Source organism: Artibeus jamaicensis, unplaced genomic scaffold (assembly GCF_021234435.1).
Source record: "Artibeus jamaicensis isolate MK-2021 breed Jamaican fruit bat unplaced genomic scaffold, CSHL_Jam_final contig_525, whole genome shotgun sequence".
NCBI classification, from domain to species: domain Eukaryota; kingdom Metazoa; phylum Chordata; class Mammalia; order Chiroptera; family Phyllostomidae; genus Artibeus; species Artibeus jamaicensis.
This window is the reverse complement of record NW_026521874.1, coordinates 5,238,970-5,256,488: the sequence shown is the minus strand read 5'-3', so window position 1 is coordinate 5,256,488 and position 17,519 is coordinate 5,238,970. Positions and strand designations below refer to the sequence as shown.

Here is a 17,519-nt window from a genome sequence, read left to right as displayed (position 1 = left end):
AGATGATTGATGCTTCTCTCTCACATTATGTCTCTCTCCCTCTCTTTTTACTTCCCCTCTCTCTAGAATCAGTAAAAGAAAAAAATGTTTAAAAATTGATATGTATGATCCATGAGAGAAGTTTATTGAAATGGTTTCATAAAATGTGAAAAGGAAAAAAAATAGTAAAATGTTTTAGAAATGATTTTACATATGTATATATAATCAGTTACTAAACTAAAGACAGAAGAAGAAAACTTCTCCTCCTACATTAGGACCTTCCTATAGACATTAGAGACTCAGTCAGAGCTGCTGCAGCCACCAGTGACCACTGCACCTTTGCTCTACCGGGTCAAGGGTCAGGGTTTGCTGCATTAGGCATCTTCCTATCACTCTCATTTTCTGCTTCTGTTTTTTCCTCTCTTACACTTCCTTCCTCTTCTTGTACCGCTGCTTCTTCAGTTTCTCCTAGGGCCTCTTGTGAGCACTGTGAAAAATCCTTTCCAGGCCTACGACTGGTGCCGATAACTAGAGCTAAAAATATTGCAAAAAGAAACAAGGGGAATACATACACCAGTTTGCCAGTGCTTTTGTTTCCATCTGTAGTTTCACCACCTCTGCCCACATTACCACCACCAACACCATGACTTTTCCTTTCATCCTCACTTGGATTTTCATCATCTGGTTTGCCAGGGGGACCACTGTCCACACTACCCCCATTACCTATGCTTTTACAGTCAGGGGGGGCATAGCCAGCCTCACAGTGGCAGTGCCTTAAGTTGTTACAGACCCCTCTCCCACTACACATTCTCGCTGGATCGCAGTCATAGTTGAGCACAGCGAAATCAGTGCAGGAGTAATTCATGCAGACTTTGTTTGGGGCACAAGGAGTGCCAGAGTGCACATCCCCGTCATCAGGGATATCAGTAATGTTATAGGCATCCATGCTCCAGCAGAAGTCATTTTCATGAGGAATCTGGATCACCGTGTGATGGAGTTTGATTGACGGGACCCATTTAATATTGGTACATATAATTTTCCCGCAAAATATATTATCATCAAAACACTTAACATATCTCGGCTTTGCTGAGGTGGGGCGGCCACAGTTCCCAAACCTGTTCCCTTTGCTGTTTATTGAAATGTAACAGTTTTCAGGGGCAGACTGTGCAGGGTACCCATATAGACCTGAGCATTGACTATCAGGGTTCCTACACCGACCCCCAACACAGTAGTGAAGTCTATCACACGATGTACCATCTTGCTTATAGCTGTCTGCAGGGCACTCTGCAGAGGTACCATCACAATACTCTGGGAGGTCACACTCTCCCAAAGCAGAACGGCACACGAATCCCTTATTTCTCAGTCGGCAACCAAAACAGCAGAGCCCATCACTACAATCTGCATTCCCCTTCAGTCTGCATGTCTGGTCACAGCACGGGTGACTGAAACAGGCAGACCCACAGTCACACTGCTCCTCGCCCTCCACCACCCCATTTCCACAGGTGGAATCCCTCCGCAAGCGGCCTTTGTGCTGAGGGTTGTTAAATAGGCAGGCCCCTCTGTGTTCCTGCAGGAACCGGTAGAAGTAGTCAGAGCTGCAGTTGCTGAAGCCACTTTCTTTAGTGATATCTTCATACATGAGGCAGAGGCGTTTATCTTGACAAGTGCAGGCCGAGTGGTCGTGCTGAATCCCCAAGTTGTGCCCAAGCTCGTGGACCATGAGCGCTGCAAACAGGAGGACATCTTCATGATGGAAGGATTCCACAGCTGCTGCAAAGCCTGTGGAACAGGCACCATTGAGAAATGCCTGCCCCATGCCCTGTTCAGGATGCTGTCCAACAATCATGTGGGCAACGTCATGCTTCACACGATGGAGGAGCTTCTCCTGTCTCCAGCTGTTGAAATTCCTGAGTGCCACTTGCAGGTCCGCTGGGACCTCTATGGGGTCGCCCTCGGTCCAAATCTCCATCCCAGCCAGCACCACCTCTGTGTTTATTCCCCTAGTGAAGCTGTTGGCCAGGGCAATGATGTCCATCACTCTCTGGACTGTCTCACTGACGTTACTGCCCCACATTTGGAACCGCTGGTTGTTGACCACAACAAACATCTCCACGTACTTGGCGTGTGACCACAAGTAGGACAGTGCCTGTAGACCACCAGGCTTCCTGCTCCCTGGTGGCCTGCTGGTGGACCCCACTGGGCTTTCTTTGGAAGTGACGCTGCAGGAGACTCGAGCTTGATGTGCCATGGTGTACAGCACGTGTGCAAACCGTTTTGAAGAGTCCATGGGCTCAATGCCATAGGACTGTCCCTCCTTAATCAGGATGCCCCTGAGGCCTGAACAGGTGTTGACAGAAACAAAAGACCCCGGGACTCCTTCTATGTAGCCTTCATAGTGACAGTCACGTGAGATGAAAGGCCTTTCTTGTCCCAGGATGCCATTGTGGTAGCTGAAGACTGGAAAGTTATGGACAAAATGGTCTCTCTTCACCTTCAGGTGGATCAGCAGTTTCTGGCCCTGCACAGATATCACATAAGATACCTTTCCCACTGGGTCTTCCCTTCCCTCAACTGTCAGAGCCCCAGGGGTGACTATTTCATAGGAAGAGTAACGTGCTGATCCCAGGGCACAGTTGAAGCTTGGCAGAAAAATCACCAACAGCACTATAGTTTCCAACTTGACACATGATCTTGGCACTATCCCCGGCCTCAAGTCCCTCTTCTGCTGTGCCCAAATCTGAAAATCTATCTTACCCTCTCTCAAGGCCACTTGGTTTCTCCATGGAGAAGGCCATATAGGGGCAGAGTCTCTCCCAGAGGTGGCCATGACATGGCACTGGCGAATCAGTTGATGATTCTAGGCCTATGTTCAGCAGCACCAGCTCTCCTTGCCGTGCAGACCCCCAGTCACAGGTATTAGCTCCAGTTGTATGCTGGCTGCATAAAGGGTGGTGGCTACTACCAACTTCTGAGAGCTGCCACCTACCTCTGGCTATGTCCTTTCTAGTCTCTGGGATCTCTCTGTTGTCCTTCAGATAGTGTCCTCTTTCTGTGACTCCCTTCTGCAGCATTAGCTTCAGAGATTGTTGGCTGAAGTCTTTTTGACATGTGGTGATGCAGTCATGAAGGACAGACTGCAAACTAAAATGCAAGGTTGTAGCTCGAGAGGGAAAACAAAACCTCCATGCCTTCTCAACTGTGCCACACAGAACACCCCACCCCCACCCGTCCTGTGTCCGTTGCTCAGTTAACTCCTAATGTTCCAGACCAGGGGGCTTGGTGATTATTGGTGGGCACACTCCATTGGCCATTTCCCCTCTTCTCAAACTCGTGCTCTGTAACACATGGACATCACAACTCGGGGTGTTTTTGATCCCTCAGTGAGGCATTGTAGTGATGTGCACATTTCTCAGGACAGACTTTGGATAAGGCCAAGGGTTGGCTGCCCTGTGTCCCAAGATAGACCCAAATGGGGCAAGGGACAGTATTCTTTATTGTTATCATTTTGTATTGATTATGCTGTTACAGTTCTGATTTTTCCTCCTTTGCCCACTTCCAACCAGAGGTCCCTATTCCCTTAGGCAATCCCCCCACCATTGTTCATGTCCAACAGTCATGTGTATAAGGTCTTTGCCTACTTTGTTTTCTATACAGTACTTTACATCCCTGTGGCTATTCTGTGACTACCAGTTGCACTTCTTAATCCCCTCACTTCTCCACCCATTGCCCCTGCTCCCCTCTCCCATCTGGCAATCTTCTGGTAACTAACTTCTTTTCTCTTGCTTTTAAGAGTCTCTCTTTGTCTTTAACCTTTAGCCTTTTAATAATGATGTTGCTTGGAGTGGGCTTTTTTGCATCCATCGTAATTGGGACTCTCGGTGCTTCCTGGACTTGCATGTGTATTTCTTTCATCACTTTAGGGAAGTTTTCTTTCACTATTTTTTCAGGTACATTTTCAATTTCTTGCACTTTCTCTTTTTCAGGTCCCACTATGAGGTGAATGTTGGACCTCTAAGTTTTCCCAGAGGTGGTTTATACCATCCTCATTTTTTGGATTCTTTTACTTCCTGTTGTTCTGATAGGTAGTTTTTTGCTTCCTTACTTTCCAAATCATTGACTCGATTCTCAGCTTCATCCACTCTACCGTTGTTTGCCTATGAATTGTTCTTTATTTCAATTAGTGTATCATTTGTTTCTGACTGGGTCTTTTTTATGCTGCTGAGGTCCTCACTAAGTTCTTTGAGCATCCTTATGAACAGTATTTTGAACTCTGCATCTGATAGATTGCTTGTCTCCATTTTGTTTAACTCTTTTTCCTGGAGTTTTAATCTGTTCTTTCATTTGGGCTGTTTCTTTGTCTCCTGAGATGTCAGCCTCCCTGTGTGTGTTTCTATGTATTAAGTAGTTGCTTTGACTCCGTGTCTTGGTAATGTGGCCTAATATAGTACCTGTCCTTTAGGGTCCAGTAACATAGCCTCCCCTATCACTTAAGCTGGATACTCAAGGTGCACCCTTTGTTTCAGCTGAGTACACCCTTCTCTTGTAGTTGAGCCTTGGTTGCTATTGGCAGATCAGTGGGTGGGATTTACCCGGGCCAGTCAGCTGCAAGGACTGGCTGTGACCACTAACCACCAACCTCCACCACCATCCATGGAGGATCAGCTGTGCAGGGGCAGGGTGGTGGTGCTCTGATGTTGTCTGTAGCTGTCCACTGGCTGTGTTGGTCCTGAGGTTTCTTGAATGGTTCAGGCCAAGGTCAGCCACCACCTGTGTTTTATGGCTCAGGCAAGGTGCCTGGGGCACCTTGCCCGAGCTATAAAGCAATCTGAGATGGCTGCTACTTGTGCTGGGTTTGGAGATTCCTAGGTGAAGCCAAGCTGTTACTCTAATCTGGCTGCCTCTAGGGCTCACTGAAGCCGGCTGTTGCTTGTTTGATAGGATTCAGGAGCCAAGACCACCTATTCTTATGGAAAAGCAGCTTGGCTGGGCCCATAAATTAGATGGCCAGAGCCCCTGTGATCTCCAAGGGGGGTCACACAGTGTTAGCCTGATTGATGGAGACTTGGCTATGGCACCAGCCTACTGGTTCTATAGGGGAATGGCTTATCCGAGGGACAATGGCCTCTGCTCACCACAGTGTCAGACACTCTCTCCCTGTATACTACTGGTACCCTTCAGGCTGCCACCTTGGTACTGGGGCTCAGAGGGAGTAAGTCTGAGTAGGTGAGTCCAAGAGTAACCCTTGGATTCCCCAAGAGTAACTGCTTAGGGCTTCAGCAGCTTCCTCCACTAACTCAATCCCCACTGGATTTTTGCAGCCATAATTTGTGGGGACTTACCTTCCTGGCACTGGAATCCTGGACTCTGAGGCCTTATGTGAGGCTGGAACTCCTCACTCCTGAGATATCCCTCCTCAATTTTATCCCCATGGGTGTGGGGCCAGCCTGTTCTGCATCCATGCCCCTCCTACCAGTCTGGATGGATGTGGTTGCATCAATTTTGTAGTTGCCAGACTTCCATTCAACTTGACTTTGTCATTCTTAGACTTCTTTTCAACTAGATTTCTGACACTCCTAAGTGATTGTTGTTCTGTATTTTACTTGTAATTTGATGTGGTTGTGCAAAAAGGCGAACCATGTCTGCCTATGCTGCCATCTTGACCATAAGCCGTTTTATCTTGTAACACCATCTAAATTCAGTCTCTCAAGTTCTGTTTATGGCATTGTCCAAAAATGTGTGTGAGAGACTCCAACAGGGAAGTCTTTTATTATGTGTGATTTTTCATGAGCACCTTGGCTGGCAACTCCAGGCCTACACTCTTCTCTGGATGGCCCTGACATACTGGTATCCTAAGATTATGCCAGTTGAAGACTAGGTCTCCTAAAAGTCTCCCCTGTTTTAGAAAATGACTTCCATGTGTCCATTGCCCTCTTCCGTTTGTTCATATTTCTGTGCTCAGGTTCAAGATGCAATTAAGTACAATAGACTTACTTATTGAACACATGAATGACTCCCAGGTAAGGGAGGTCTGTGAGATCTCATCTGTTGTATGTTGTGTGTATGTGCTTGCTTCATGCCTTCCCTGAAGGGCTGAAAATGTCCCTAGAAAAGCCCACAACTATGATGACAAATGGCACATTCATGGTCTCAAAATGAAGGTCTCAAAAAGAAGGTCTCCTTCTTCCTGCATTTTGCTAGTCAGGCCAGTTAGATGACAGCAATGAAACAGGCATGAGGCTGCAAACACTTGGTCAGTCATGAGTCTACCTCTAATGTTCTTTTCTTAAGTAATGTTTAACATGTTTTCTAACTGTGAGAAGAGCCACTGTGACTACATGGCATTTCCAAATTGATTCAAGACTAAGTCTATATGCAAGACCCTCATAATTTTATTAAATAACAAAAGTGGTATTGGATATTTTTAAAATTCTTCTGTAGTTCAAAAAATATGTAAAGCTTCATGTCTCGAAGCAGGGAAACATGTCAGTGTGCACATTTGCCCACTAGAAACACCAAAATTCTATTCTAAAATTAAGTTTATAAACACAAGAAGTTTTTAGGCCTTGGCTGTGTAGCTCTGTTGGTTAAAGTGTCATCCTGATAGGCCAATGCAGGCCAAGATTTCAGGTCTGATCCCTGGTCAGGGCACACACAAGAATCAGCTGGTGATACATAAATACATGTAAGTGGAAAAATAAACACCTCTCTCCCTACCCTCTATAAAATCAATAAATTAATTTTTTTCATTTTGCCCTCGCTGGTGTGGCTTAGTGGATTGAGCACCAGACTGTGAAGCAAAGGGTCACCAGTTCCATTCCCAGTCAGGGCACACACCCGGGTTATGGGCCAGGTCCCTGGTAGGGTGAGCACGAGAGGCAACTACACATTGATTTTTCTCGCTGTCTTTTTCTTCCTTCCTTTTCTTCTCTCTAAAAATAAATAAAATCTCTTTGAAATTTTTAAAAATTTTCAATGTGTTTTTAAAATTTTTGCAACTTTATTAGATAAAACTTCAGCATTCCTGTAAGGTTTATAATGCACCTGTGTTTAACATAAATCTTTTATTTTTCTTTCAAGTGAGCCCCAGAGGAGTGAGTGGAGTTTGACTGCAAATTATGAGGATATTTCTAAAAGCATGTTGTAATGCTGTGTTTGTAGCTGCTTTGACTTTGTGTCTTGGTAATGTGGCTTGTTTGATAGGAATTGATGACAAGAAAAGATGTCAGGTTGAGGCCGTACAAAAAAAGAGGACCTGTTCCAGCCTCCCAGAGAGGGTCATGCTGGGACTCCAAGAATAGTAAAATTGGCAAAATTGAAATTTGTTCTTTTCTGCATTGTAATTTCCCTACACCCTTCCCCCCCACACACACAAAAAATTGTATAACAATCTAGAACCTTGACTTGGCTATCCTTTGGGGATTGAGGGAAGAGCCTGGGTCTTTACTGGCCTGAGGGAACACAGAGAGGGCAAGGCAAGCAGCCACTGTCAGAATTCCTGGGGCAGCAGCAGGCTGGGTTATGAGTGACTATGAACACAGATACTCAGAACCTATAAGCAAGCATCCCTCTGAGCCCCCCAGGCGTAATGGGAAGAGGAATCAAGTGAGAAAGTTGCACTTCATAGAAGCAGTCACACAAAATGCAGAACACTGAATCATGAACCTGGAGCTTTCAGACCCAAGTACCCTATCTTCTCTCTCCTGCCCACATTAAAATTGACTTAACTCTGCTGGCGACCTTTATAGATGGAATGGTATGGTAGTTAGGGCTCATCCACAGGCTTCTTGGTGACATAAACCTGTATGTCATGGGTCAAGGATGCAACTCTGGAACCCAAATTCTGCTTTGAATTCCAAAGTTATTTTACCTACCAGTTTTCACAGATCTTGTTGTATCTTGTATCTGAGGACTGCAGCCTGCTTCAATCTTGTGTTAACCCAGGGTCAGGTCACTATAGCCTTGCTCCATCTAATGCATTTCAGTGGCGGGACCCGATGCCCTTCCGCACATAGTGGCAACCCTCCTGCTCTGAGGTTTCAGTGGCAGGCTTTTGTGGAGGGCACGTTCTGGGTGTGCTCCTCTTGCCAGCCTTCGTTAGCAAAGGGACTTACAAATAAGCAACATAAATCATGTAATATAATCTGTGTATTTTTCTATTTTCAGTAATAAAACTCAACTCCCATTGCTCTCTCACCTTCTTGAACTTTCCTCTGCTCTATGATCTTTCATTCTTAATGCTTAAATTTCTACTTCAGGCAATACATAAAGTCTGTGCTGGCACTTTTCAGAATTATGTTATTAGGTGGCTTCTGATCTGTTAGGTGTTTTTATTCACACTGTCCCTGCGTGTTTGGCTGTGTTAAAATCGAGTTTTCTGACTGCTTCTGATCCTTTTTCTTTTTGTCAGAAACACTTTCCTTACCTTTTCTTTGTATAGGGGTTACTTTTTTCCTATAGTCTGTCATAAAGAGCTTCTACTGTCAATCCCTGGAGTTTGGGGATCCCACACTTTTTAAGATTTACCTTGCAACATATAAATTTGTCTGATTTTTTGTCACCTTTCCATAGAACGTTCATTTAAAGAGCTGTTCCCTGCTTTTACCCTGTTTTTGTACACCTGAGGGTCAATCAAAGGGCAGCACCAATAAATTAAAAAGCCTGTACAACTTACAAATTTGCTAAATTTTTTTAAGTTTTGTCAAATATTGTGAGATCCTAAATAGGTTTTATTTAATTGATTCCCAATTATCTACCTGATTTTTGATCCTTAAGAAATGTCATTAAATTAGTTAAGCATGAGCCCTGGCCAGGTGGCTGGCTCTCTTGATCGGAGTGTTGTCCTGTACCCCAGTGGGCTGTGGGTTCAATCCCCAGTCAGAACACATACAGGAGGCAACCAGTTGATGTTACTCTCTCACATCAGTGTTTCTCTCTCTCTCTCTCCCCCTCTTGCCCTTCCTCCCTCCTTTCCTCTGCCTCTCTAAAACCAATAAACTTATCGAGTATGGATTTTTAAAAAATTAGCTAAGCATGATTACCCTGTACCTAAATCATGATTCCCTTATATTTGCTAAGTTTTGAAAATATGTGATAGTGATTAGCTTTTAATCACCATCAGCATGTGCCTACAGTCAGGGAGGTTGCCCTTCCTGGTCTCCACTGAAGTGCTTCTGGGCAGAAATCCTCCACATCTTTTTCAAAAGTTTCCAATGACAACTTTACATTTGTATGCCCTCAGTTACCCATTTTTACCCTTGTTCTCAAAGCTCTGAGGTGATAACCAACTAATAGTGTGTTTTCCTCATGAATCTTGATCTTTTGGCATACAACATGGTGAGATGTGGTAACCAGCAGGTCTCATAACTTGGAAATTTACATAACTGAAGGCTTGAAGGCTTGATTTTTCGATTTTGCTCTGAAGTTTAGTTTTGTTTCTCCAAAAGTAATTAACATTAGCTTCTTGAAAGCAGAAACCAGGTCTTATTCTTCTTTTGTTTGTTCTTTTCTGCTTACATAGGATGAGCAGTTAGAAGAGGGTTTTAGTACATGGATTGTCAGAGACTGACTGATGTTCAGGAATTCTCCTGAGATTTGACCTGTGGCAACCGTGCACCTGAACCAGGCTTTTGTTGTGCCATGCCTAGGACCTAGCAAGTGGCATCCATAGAGATTCCCTTCCTATCATAAGGTTGGCTCTGGTTAAGTCCTCCACTTGGTCATTTACCAAACACTTGCAATCGACTAGGCCCTCAGAGCTAAACAAGATACAAACCCACCACTCCATAATGTCAGAATGTATTTTCTGACATTATCAGTTTCACCTGTAGTCAGTTTCACCTATAATGGCTTCACAGTGTGGTTAGTTCATGATGGAGATCAACATCCATTTGTAAGGCTTTTGTTTCATTAAAGTCATCGAGAGAAAAGCCATGGTCTAGGCAAGTAAGGACATATTGAATGTCTTCTGTGTCACTTTTTTTTCTTTATAGAGTGAAAGGTGAGAGAGAGAGAGAAACATCAGTTTGTTGTTCCACTCATGTATGCATTCAGTGGTCGATTCTTGTATATGCCCTGACTGGGGATCAAACCTATAGCCTTGGCATATCAGGACAACACTCTAACTAACTGAGCTACCTGGCCAGGGCCTTGGATCTCTCTTTTTTTCTTTTTTACTGAAGGAAAAGGTTAATGAGGCAGTAGAGAACATACATTCAGTCATACCTGTGGCAGGATGCAGGTTCCACCCCTTACTAGCTCTACAGCAAAACTTTTTGGTCTCTGTTTCCTCATATACAAGATGAAAGTTTCATAGTATAAATGGGACAACTAAATATATTAAGACAATGAATGTAAAGTGTCTATTTAGCAGTGTCTGGTACAGAATGGGTAATATTACTGCATGTACTTTGTGTTCTCTTAACAAATAACTACCACATGAAAGTATTCTTACCTGTATCAGAAACATCCTATGAGATGTCAATAGAAAAAATATTTACTTTAATATAGATATTTAAATATATAGAATTTTAATAAATAAGAATATATAATTTTTTTAATGAGGAAAGAATACCTCAAATATAACCTCAGCACTTGCCTCAGTTGTCCAGCCCTGCCTCATCCACCCAGACCCAGGTAGTCAGACCACCCTGGATAAGGTATAACCCCTTCCAGAAAGTCCCATAGAGCCTGAGATGATACTGCATCTGAAAATAACAGGGTTTTAAATTGAATAGTTAATTAATTTTAAACTACCTTCATGAATAGAAATGGTTAGGGGAAATCAGAGGACTCAGTGGGTAATGTTTCTAAAATAGTGCATTGTTGTCCCTGGGTTGAATAATCTTATGATAGTAATGGAGGTACAATAATATGTTACATTAAACAATGCAGACGAAAGATGGTATGCCCTGAAAAATAATGTCAGGTCAAAAAGTGGCCTAAGTAAAATGAGACGATAGCAGTGATCTGTGAGAAAAGCTTAAACAGCTTAGGACAAGGCAAAAATATAGAACATTTCATATATGATTACATATATAAATATATAATCAAATTTCTAGAATTTTGAAAGCAGTTCTCTCTTCTCACATGCATGTTTCTGTAGACTGTGCAGTCCTATCAGTGCCACTGGAGCCATCAATTCTCACTTCATCTTTGCCTTTCTAAGCCTCTCATTCCTACTCAGTGCTTGAGGTATTTGATGTTATTTGGCTTCCTCCTTCACTCCTCTTCTGACTTTGGTTATTTCTATCCTTCATCTGGTGGAGGCTCTGGTGGGGCCTCCGGTGGGGGGTCCTCTGGTGGGGGAATGTCCAGTGGTGGAGCCTCTGGTGGTGGGGCTTCTGATGGAGGAGCCTCTGGTGGTGGAGTCTCTGGTGGTGGAGCCTCTGGTGGTGGAGCCTCTGGTGGTGGAGCCTCTGGGGGTGGAGTCTCTGGTGGTGGAGCCTCTGGTGGTGGAGTCTCTGGTGGTGGAGCCTCTGGTGGTGGAGTCTCTGGTGGTGGAGCCTCTGGTGGTGGAGTCTCTGGTGGTGGAGCCTCTGGTGGTGGAGTCTCTGGTGGTGGGGCCTCGGATGGTGGGACCTGTTCTGGTGGGAGACCGTCCTCTGTTGCAAGGGCCTCTGCTGGTAGTGACACCTGCTCTATATCCACATTTGATTCCCTATGTGACTCCATTGATAGGAATGTCTCGAACAGGTCGCTAGATTCCTCCGAACTCAGTTCTGGTGAGGCACCTGGGGTCTCTACAGACTCAATTCCAGACTTAAGACTAATGCAACATAGTAATAGTATCAATGTTAATAAAAGAAATGAAGGGAATACATAAATTATAAGGCCAGCCTTTGGAACTTCAATCTTACGTTTGGCAGGATGGCCACTTCCATCTGCACTTAGATTTTCATCATCTGGTTTGCCAGGGGGACCACTGTCCACACTGCCCCCATTACCTATGCTTTTACAGTCAGGGGGGGCATAGCCAGCCTCACAATGGCAGTGCCTTAAGTTGTTACAGACCCCTCTCCCACTACACATTCTCGCTGGATCGCAGTCATAGTTGAGCACAGCGAAATCAGTGCAGGAGTAATTCATGCAGACTTTGTTTGGGGCACAAGGAGTGCCAGAGTGCACATCCCCGTCATCAGGGATATCAGTAATGTTATAGGCATCCATGCTCCAGCAGAAGTCATTTTCATGAGGAATCTGGATCACCGTGTGATGGAGTTTGATTGACGGGACCCATTTAATATTGGTACATATAATTTTCCCGCAAAATATATTATCATCAAAACACTTAACATATCTCGGCTTTGCTGAGGTGGGGCGGCCACAGTTCCCAAACCTGTTCCCTTTGCTGTTTATTGAAATGTAACAGTTCTCGGGGGCAGACTGTGCAGGGTACCCATATAGATCTGAGCATTGACTATCAGGGTTCCTACACCGACCCCCAACACAGTAGTGAAGTCTATCACACGATGTACCATCTTGCTTATAGCTGTCTGCAGGGCACTCTGCAGAGGTACCATCACAATACTCTGGGAGGTCACACTCTCCCAAAGCAGAACGGCACACGAATCCCTTATTTCTCAGTCGGCAACCAAAACAGCAGAGCCCATCACTACAATCTGCATTCCCCTTCAGTCTGCATGTCTGGTCACAGCACGGGTGACTGAAACAGGCAGACCCACAGTCACACTGCTCCTCGCCCTCCACCACCCCATTTCCACAGGTGGAATCCCTCCGCAAGCGGCCTTTGTGCTGAGGGTTGTTAAATAGGCAGGCCCCTCTGTGTTCCTGCAGGAACCGGTAGAAGTAGTCAGAGCTGCAGTTGCTGAAGCCACTTTCTTTAGTGATATCTTCATACATGAGGCAGAGGCGTTTATCTTGACAAGTGCAGGCCGAGTGGTCGTGCTGAATCCCCAAGTTGTGCCCAAGCTCGTGGACCATGAGCGCTGCAAACAGGAGGACATCTTCATGATGGAAGGATTCCACAGCTGCTGCAAAGCCTGTGGAACAGGCACCATTGAGAAATGCCTGCCCCATGCCCTGTTCAGGATGCTGTCCAACAATCATGTGGGCAACGTCATGCTTCACACGATGGAGGAGCTTCTCCTGTCTCCAGCTGTTGAAATTCCTGAGTGCCACTTGCAGGTCCGCTGGGACCTCTATGGGGTCGCCCTCGGTCCAAATCTCCATCCCAGCCAGCACCACCTCTGTGTTTATTCCCCTAGTGAAGCTGTTGGCCAGGGCAATGATGTCCATCACTCTCTGGACTGTCTCACTGACGTTACTGCCCCACATTTGGAACCGCTGGTTGTTGACCACAACAAACATCTCCACGTACTTGGCGTGTGACCACAAGTAGGACAGTGCCTGTAGACCACCAGGCTTCCTGCTCCCTGGTGGCCTGCTGGTGGACCCCACTGGGCTTTCTTTGGAAGTGACGCTGCAGGAGACTCGAGCTTGATGTGCCATGGTGTACAGCACGTGTGCAAACCGTTTTGAAGAGTCCATGGGCTCAATGCCATAGGACTGTCCCTCCTTAATCAGGATGCCCCTGAGGCCTGAACAGGTGTTGACAGAAACAAAAGACCCCGGGACTCCTTCTATGTAGCCTTCATAGTGACAGTCACGTGAGATGAAAGGCCTTTCTTGTCCCAGGATGCCATTGTGGTAGCTGAAGACTGGAAAGTTATGGACAAAATGGTCTCTCTTCACCTTCAGGTGGATCAGCAGTTTCTGGCCCTGCACAGATATCACATAAGATACCTTTCCCACTGGGTCTTCCCTTCCCTCAACTGTCAGAGCCCCAGGGGTGACTATTTCATAGGAAGAGTAACGTGCTGATCCCAGGGCACAGTTGAAGCTTGGCAGAAAAATCACCAACAGCACTATAGTTTCCAACTTGACACATGATCTTGGCACTATCCCCGGCCTCAAGTCCCTCTTCTGCTGTGCCCAAATCTGAAAATCTATCTTACCCTCTCTCAAGGCCACTTGGTTTCTCCATGGAGAAGGCCATATAGGGGCAGAGTCTCTCCCAGAGGTGGCCATGACATGGCACTGGCGAATCAGTTGATGATTCTAGGCCTATGTTCAGCAGCAGCCACTGTCCCTGGCATGGTAAACCTTGGAGACGCAAATCTATGATGGTTCCCTTATGGGTAACTGCTGTCCAGCTCTGAGTCTTACGGACTTTGAGGCTGAGTTGTATTCTTGCTTCTCTCTTGATATTCAGTAGTTTCCTTATTATATGACTTTGTTCAAACAGCAACAGCTTTAACTCTCCTTGGCTATGTTCCCTTTCCCCTTACAGAGAGACATATCAAGTAGAAGGTCTGTAATGATTCAGCCAGTACAGATAACTCTGACCAATTATCCTTATCCTTAGCTGAGGCCACAGGACTCCTCAATATCCGTTAATCTGCTCATTCTTTGAAACCCAACATTCTGGTAGGAGGTTGGGGGGAGGGGACAGGGGTTCTTTGGGGATCTATGAGCAGGACAGAGTTCTCTCTGTTGCCTACTATCTCATTTTTCTTTTGTAATTGCTCATTTCTATTGTAATTCACGGTGCTGTTTATCAGTCCAACCCTTCTTTGTCAGTATGTTTTTTCCCTTAATTCAAAAATCATATGTAGATGCACAAATTCTCCCTCATTAGCCTTTGTTCATAACAGATGAATTTTGACATTTTATATCAGCATATAAACATAATTTCTCTCTTTTAAGATGTTTTCCTAATACACAGACATACTAAGTATTAAGTGAAATGAGCTCAGTTTTACCACGGAGGTGGTGTAAGTGACTAGGATCAAAGTTCAACTTCTCCTAACTGTCCCAACATAAAAACAAACTGATTATTAACCAGTTTACAGACACCATTTCACCAAGAAAATAAAAGTGAACTCTGTAAGACCTTTTAAAAGATTTCTTCATTTTTATAACTGAAATTGAACTGTAATCTCTGCAGAAATCCTCAGATTTGGTTTTAATGTTGATTTCCTGATGTACTCTGCAGTACAGACTTAAAAGGAAAAAGTTGGGGGGGGGCGGAGCTCTATCACATCCCTTGCCCAGTCAGTTATTTTTCTGTGTATTTTAAGATGAAGTAAAATAAGACTCTACATCTTTCACCTTGCATAAAAATAATTTATATTAAGTCAGATATTTACAATATAAAATAACGGTTATGAGTACAAGTTTAACACTAAAAAATGGGGAGCTACCTTATCTAATTCATGAAGGAATGATATGATACCACAAGATCTCAGATATGAGCATGATAGCAGATCAACTCATTAACTATCCCCAATTAATATTTAATTCTTAATATAGATGATAAAATTTATCATTAGCATCTAGCAAGAAAATTTAGTCATATCACAAACCATTTAAAAAATCTAGGGCAAAAAAGGGAAAATGATTTCTAGTTGGATCCCTTTTTCCCTTGTAGTTTATATAAGAGAAAAGCCTCTTACAGTTACATAGTAATTATATATAATGTATATATTTATATATATATAGTAAATTATATATAATTTAGAAATTATCAGATTTAACATGTTTCCCTGTGTCTTAACCAAAACAAGCAGGGGAAGTTAGGTTAAGTCATTTTGTGGAATTAAAGAATTAAATCAACAATGAAAGAAAACCTCTACTTTTTAAATAAATAAAAATATAATTAAAATTAAATATCCAATAATTTTCCAGTTCTCAAAATGAAACATTTTCAATAAATAACATACACACAAGCATTCATACACATGATCTGATTTAAATCATTTGACTTTTTCTTCAATAATTTCAACTTGTTCTTTCTCAAATAAATACAAGAACAAAACTCTTTTTCAAAAGTAGTTCCTATCAATGTTTCCAATGATAAATTTCTGAGAGATAGTCTCCTATGCTTATACAACATATTAGATAGAAAGATATACAAGTTGTTTTTACATCAAGCAGATATATAACTATGGTAATGTCTAAAGGTATTTGAGTGATAAGTAATGGCTTTAGTAAGCAGAGGTTAGCAAGTCATATGGTAAAACTGGAGACTCTAACCTCCTGCCTACAAGAACTGTTCTTACAGTGTGAATTAGCTGCAGGTTTAGGTATTAGAAAGGCAGGCCAAAAGAGACAAGGATGATTCTGTCTCACTTCCAGTTACGTGCAAATTTTGTTTTATTAGTGAACCTGACTGGTTTGTTAAGGAAGTACTTACTACTGGCCTACAATCTCATTCCACTTAGAAATTTCCACTTCAAAGATCTAACACTGTTGAGTCCTTTGGGAGCTATTGTTTTGTCAAGGAGCTCTGTCCAGGGTAGGACCCACTTTTGAGTTACAACAACTGGAGCATCCTGCAGGGTATTCACAAACTTCCAGCCTGGGGTTCTTCTGGGTGTGTCTGGAGACAGTGCACATTTGGGGTGTCAGATTCATTATGTCTGAGACAACTGACACATGGACAACTGCTGCTCAGATAAACAGGACCATCATTTTGGATACCCTGCCTCCATCACGCCTAAAGTTCATCACACACTGAAGAAATAAAACCATCCTGAACCATTAGAAGACGCTTAAACAACAAACCTGAGAACTTAATGGTAGACTTGGCATGCCAGAAAGTTACTCCGAAGAAAAAGTAACACAGTTAATTACTACCTTCTATCCCCAGTGACTACTGAACCTCTGTCCTAAGGTGAGAAAAACAACAAGCAGTCAACATTCTAGAAACAACTGCAGTTTTTCCTGACTGCAAGAAGTGATTTGCACTTCACTAAAAAATAGAATAATGTAATTCAACCCTCAACTCAACTTTTAGCTAAGTTTTCTGGTCAGTAAATAAGAATACATTTTTTCTCTGCTGCCTCTTAAATTTTGGCATGTTTAAAAGCACTGAATGCTCCTTACAGGGTTTCCATTTATCACAGTTATCAGTCACCTAATATTAGTGAATCATACCTCAAAAAATACCTGAATTACAAATTCTCCAAGATAAAGGGGAACCAATGTAAAAAAACAATTCTTAAAAGATACTTTGTATTATCATATTTTTCCATAGTAACACACATAGATAGGGAATACTAACTAAATGTCACCTTGCTGACATACTCAGCAAAATGAAGAATTAGAAAATAAGTTAGCTCTGTGAGATGGCTTTTGATTGACGAGAATGTGACAGGATAAAACTGAATATCTGAGCCTACTGATCCTTTTTCCTCTGCTTTGCAAATTGGAGTTTGCCTATTAGCTCTTCTATTTACCAACATAGGTACCCACCAAAAACAGCTTTAAAATAATTAAATAAACATGGTTTGTTATGGAAACCTATTTGCAAAACAAAAACAAAAACAAAAACAAACAAAAAACCAGGAAAGCATCCAGCCTTGTTTTCCATTCAAACAGCTGAATTCAGCCAGAAGCATGCTTCTTGCAAACGAAGGTGGCAGAACAAAATATATGCGGCTTAAGGGATGCCAATATGAAACCCAGGCAGAAACATTACAGAGAAAAATGGCAGCTTGAAGAGAAAAAAACCTGAACCT

At 43.3% G+C, this 17,519-nt stretch overlaps 2 protein-coding genes across 2 annotated transcripts; both read right to left on the bottom strand.

The window, feature by feature from the left end:
• Positions 1 to 331: 331 nt before the first annotated feature.
• LOC119040475 (disintegrin and metalloproteinase domain-containing protein 1a-like) lies at positions 332 to 2,806 on the bottom strand. Its single transcript, XM_053669845.1, has one exon. The coding sequence runs from the start codon at positions 2,804 to 2,806 to the stop codon at positions 332 to 334; it is 2,475 nt and encodes an 824-aa protein (XP_053525820.1).
• Positions 2,807 to 11,218: 8,412 nt separating this feature from the next.
• LOC119040478 (disintegrin and metalloproteinase domain-containing protein 1a-like) lies at positions 11,219 to 14,268 on the bottom strand. Its single transcript, XM_053669859.1, has one exon. The coding sequence runs from the start codon at positions 14,023 to 14,025 to the stop codon at positions 11,224 to 11,226; it is 2,802 nt and encodes a 933-aa protein (XP_053525834.1). The 5' UTR covers positions 14,026 to 14,268; the 3' UTR covers positions 11,219 to 11,223.
• Positions 14,269 to 17,519: the final 3,251 nt, after the last annotated feature.